General features: G+C 49.7%; 1 protein-coding gene across 1 annotated transcript; it reads right to left on the reverse strand.

Moving 5' to 3' along the window:
• Positions 1 to 434: 434 nt before the first annotated feature.
• LOC103680941 (leucine-rich repeat-containing protein 10) lies at positions 435 to 1,274 on the reverse strand. Its single transcript, XM_008710449.1, has one exon. It carries the CDS (start codon positions 1,272 to 1,274, stop codon positions 435 to 437), a length of 840 nt encoding a protein of 279 aa, XP_008708671.1.
• Between the last annotated feature and the right edge of the window lie 3,636 nt (positions 1,275 to 4,910).

The following is a 4,910-nucleotide window of genomic DNA, read 5'->3' on the forward strand; positions in this document are numbered from 1 at the left end:
TCACTTATGGTTATTCTAACACAGTATATCCTGCGAAGGGCTGGAGCCAGGCCACCAGAACTCAGGTGAATTCTTTCATAAATACCTTATTTGAGGAGTTCATGAGCATCATGACCAGCCACTTGTGGAGAGTGGAGAAGGACAAAATGTCCTAGCCCTTCTTGCTCTTCAGTGTTTCAAAATATCTGTTGGAGAAGCTGATTTTCTGTCAGGGAAGTCCTCATTGCTACCAAGAGCACACAGCTTCGCTTTGGGGGAGGTTTTGGCCAGAAATGTTTTCTTCTTGGTGTGATTGAGGCATTTCTTCTCATTACATCAGCCCCCGACTGGCAGAGGGCCCCACATGTCCCAGAGCAGTCCTTTGCACTCTAAAGGAGAGGCCTCCAGAAGATGCTGGAGTTGTGTCCTTGGCCTTGACTGACAACTGAAGCTCTTCAGGAGTTGGGAGGAAGAAGCAGAGACGGCAGGATAGGTCCCTCTCCGTCCTGGCTTTCCTCCTGGGTCAAAGCATAGCGTCTGGCTTTTCTGGGGTCGGGCTCTGGCGTCTCCTCTGCCCATCTTCCCACACGGCGCACACCTTTGGCCACCTTGGGTGCGTTCCTGCAAGGATTATGGTCATAGATGACCAGCTTCAGACTTGACAGGTGGGCCAGGCTGGGGAAGTACCGGATGCTGTTCCTGTCCACATCGATCACCTCCAGGAAGGGCATGTGCAGCAGCACAGCGGGGAAGTCCGTCAGCAGGTTGCCCGAGAGCCAGATGGTCCGCAGCTCCCGGAGGCGCTGGAGCTGGCCTGGCAGCAGACGCAGGGCATTGGAGCCGGCGTGCAGCGTCTTCAGGAGCCTCAGCTCGCACACCACATCCGGCAGCTGGGTGAGGCAGTTGGCCTCGACCCACAGGGTCCGGAGATTCTGGAGCAGGCTCAGCTCCCTGGGGAGGTCGCAAAGTTTGTTGTTACCCAGGTAGAGGATGCAGAGCTGTGTCAGCGTACACACCACCTGAGGCAGAGCCCTGAAGTTGTTGAAATCCAGGGCCAGGATCTGCAGCTTCTGGAGCTGCCCCAGCTCGGGAGGCAGGCTGTTGAGGTGGTTGTCGCTCAGGTAGAGCTTGACCAGCTCCCGGAAGGAGCACACGTGCACGGGGAAGCGGCGGAGCTGGCTCCCGCTCAGATCCACCATCTTGTCCGTCGGCATCTCCCGGAGGTCTCTGACCATGTAGCTCTGGCAGCAGTCGGCGGGCACGAAGGCCACCAGGGCCCTGATGGTGTTCCCCATGCAGAGGCCGGAGGCCCCGCGCGCCCCAGCGCGCCGAGCCGCCGACAGGGCGCGCCGGGGGAGGGGGCTGCTGTGGACTGCCCGGAGGCCCCTTGTCTCCCATTATAACCGGGGACCGGCCTGACGAAAGCCAGTCACTTCAACAGGGAAAAGTGCTCACGATAGCAGCTTGAGTGTCGGGTGACAGGCCCGCCGCACAGGGGCTGGGACGCCAGGTCTGATTCACATACTTGCTTTCAGTCACCTAAGCTCCAGTTGCCTTTATCTACATTTTTTGTTTGCTTGTTTCAAGCTGAAAATAGCTTCACTGTTTTTTTCAAATGGTAAAACATTCAGGCATTATATAAATGTGTAACAAGAGAATAGTCCTCTTACCCAGGGATAAATATTATGAATATTTTAATGTATGTCCTCCAGCCTTTTTTGCCACAAGTAACCAATTTATTTTTAAAAATTTACTAATACTGTTTAGGAGTCTTTTATCATAACTATGGACATTTTTGTGTTTGCAGGTATCTACACAATTATTTTAACCACCTGTATTCCATTATATGGAGGCATCGTAAGTGTACACAGGTCTCTAATGTCGGGCACCTGGGTGGCTTACAGTCATCCTCCTACATGCAGTGTGAGCAGTTACCCACGAATTTCCCTAGGACATGTCCTTAGATGTGTTCTTGGGTCAAATATATGCATCTTTTAAAGGCTTTTCCTTGATGGTGTTCCTCCCCACCACACCACATCTGAACCAGTGTACATATCGTCCCAGGTAATACTTTTCCATAGTTTACAATTTGCCTTTGACAAAAGTCAAGTAGAAAAGCAGAAGAGAGAGAAGAGGAAAGCTGGCCTCTTGAGGCTTAAATAAATGACGTATTTCTCCAGTGTGTCTGTGGCAGAGCAGCTCACTGCCAACCTAAGGTTTGTGCTTTTCCTCCACAGTGTCCAGCCGTAGGAAGCAGCTGTCCGGCCAGGACCGGGCCTAGTACTGACCTCGGACAGAGTCTGATTCTGGCCAGTGGAATGTAGGCCGAAGTGATACACGTCTCTTCTAGGCCTGGCTCATTTAAAACAAACCTTGCCTTCCTCCACACTCTCCCCATCTGCTTCCTGGATATCAACACCCAGGGTGACCTTAGAAGCCACCGTGTGGAAGTCACGTGTTGAAGTTGGAAGGGCCTTGGTCATCCTGAATCAGTGCTAGGAACAGCACACTTCCCCGCCTCCCTGCACACACATGAAGTTGGCAGGGCCTTGGTCATCCTGGATCCCTGAATCAGTGCTAGGAACAGCACACTTCCCCGCCTCCCTGCACACACATTCCCTGCCACGGGCTGGATTTAGATAAATGAGAAATAAACCTCACTTTTGTTAAACCATCCAGATCTGGGAGTGTATCTATTACATTATCTTAATGAATAGAGCATTTGTTTAAAAATGAGGTAAGTCTAAATATACTGATATGCAAAGATATTCAGGATGAATGAACTGGGGAGGGAGGCACGTTTCAGAAGTTTTTTAGAGCCCATCTGTGAAAAAATAGGCATCTATTCTTGTGCATGCATAAAAAGATCACTGAGACATAACTGATTATCTCTGGGGAATCTGTGTGAAGGTTTGGGGGTGATAGGAATCCTGACCTTTCCATCTTTCTTCAAGTACCCTCTTGTGCTGTCTGAATATTTTTTTCTTCTTTAAACTATAGACATATATTTTAAACCTATTCCAAAAGAGACAATCCATCAGCCTGCCTGCTATATGGATAGCGTGCCTGGGTTCAGGGGGAGGACTGGCATATTCTTTACCCTCCTCCAGTGCCTTTACCGCTCAATTGCTCCTAAGAGCCTGAGAGAGCAGGAGAAGAGCATTCTACGCGAATGGCTGTTCCAGAGTCTCTGGTGCTGCAGCGTCACTACCCACCTTTCTTCTCAGTCACAGTTCAAGACTGGACGTCCTCGGATTTTCTACACTTTGAATGTCAGAGGCTGTTATCTTGAGCCTTCTCCTTGCTTCCTTGATTTGTACTATAATAACTAGCGTCTCAACAAGTACTGTGCTTTGCCTCTATATTTAGCCTGGCCACTGGTGACCACAGATGGTCATGAAGCCACTGCCCTGTTGCCCGTGGAAATAACAGGAACAATGACTGCTACCTGTTATTATTTGTAACTAATCTGCTAAATACTAAGCACTGTGCCAGGTGCTTTCCATCTACCATCTCTTCTCAGAACACCTGCTAGGTACATTTAAAAAAAAAAAAAAGATAGAGTGTAGTGAGGCTCCAAGAGGTTTCATAATAACAGCAAATATTTATCGAGCACCCACTAAATTCTAGATGCAGGAATCCTGTGGCTAACAAGATAGCTAGGACTCTATCTTACAAAGGGTACAATTCCACCAGAGCGAGAGAGCGAGGGTGGTGGGTTCTCTTCCGGGAGTGAAGTTCCCACCAGCTGACAAACTGCCCTCACAGAACTTCCACTCGGCACTTTTTTTTTTTTTTTAAGACTTTATTTATTTGACTGCACAAGCAGGGGGAGCGGCAGGCAGAGGGACAGGGAGAAGCAGGCTCCCCGCTGAGCAGGGAGCCCAACTCAGCGCTTGATCCCAGGACCCTGGGATCAGGACCTGAGCTGAAGGCAGACACTTCACTGACTGAGCCACCCAGGTGCCCCTTCACTTGGCACTTTAATACCAGCCCCTAATATGAGCAGGTAGCTAAGGATAACCACACAGTTGAGAAAGTTCTTTTGTGTGAAAGATGGAGATGGAAATAAACAGAATAAAAGAAATCAAAAAACAAAAACAATGGAGAGAGCAGAAGAAGATTATAACTAGCCATACTATAGTATTTTCAGACTTTGTCCTGCCGTCACTTTTCACGCCTTTGTATTGGGTTTAAAGTGAATAGAATGTCCCTTGAGAAGCACAGAGGGTCATGGATTAACCATGATTAGTGTATTGACCGACCTCGGTGGTTGTCCCTGGCCAAGGGACAGCCTGCAGATTTGATTGCATTTCATAGGCCCACGGGATGTTTATCACAAAGCCATAGGAAAGACCACATCCTCTATGGCTACAGATGTCTTTGAATATATAAAATGCATCACATGACTCCTGTGACCCCAAAGGGCTCTGTACTGGTTGATCTAAGGGGACAGGGGACAGGTAGGAGATATTCAGGGCTCAGTTCAGCCAAGAACTGCAGTTGGTGAGAAGTCTCTGAAAAGGAGTGTCAGAACAGCGGCCTGAGTGTGAGAGAGCAGCAGTTTAAAGCAGGAGATGGGGGAGACAGGCCTGCTGCTGACAATGACTGGTTCCTGGGAGGTTTCCCAAGTGCTCCGAGCTCAAGCGCCTTCATGGCCTGATCTTGAAGCTTCAGGAGAGGAGCACTGACCACTTCATCTCTGCCTTTCATCTGCTTTTCTATTCACTCTGCCCTTACCAGCCCCCACCTACCCATTTCCCACCTGTTGGTCGCAAGGCCTCCTTGTGACATCAAAGCCCCAACTCAAGACTGGGCAGGGGCTTCTGATTCCTACAGAACGAAGCCCAGACTCCTCAGCGTGGCTTACAGGAGCCTATAGGATCTGGTCCTGCCCATCTCTCCAGCCTGTTGGGAGCTTCCTTCCCCTC

This window comes from Ursus maritimus, unplaced genomic scaffold, assembly GCF_017311325.1.
Source record: "Ursus maritimus isolate PB19 unplaced genomic scaffold, ASM1731132v1 scaffold_568, whole genome shotgun sequence".
Lineage (NCBI taxonomy): Eukaryota > Metazoa > Chordata > Mammalia > Carnivora > Ursidae > Ursus > Ursus maritimus.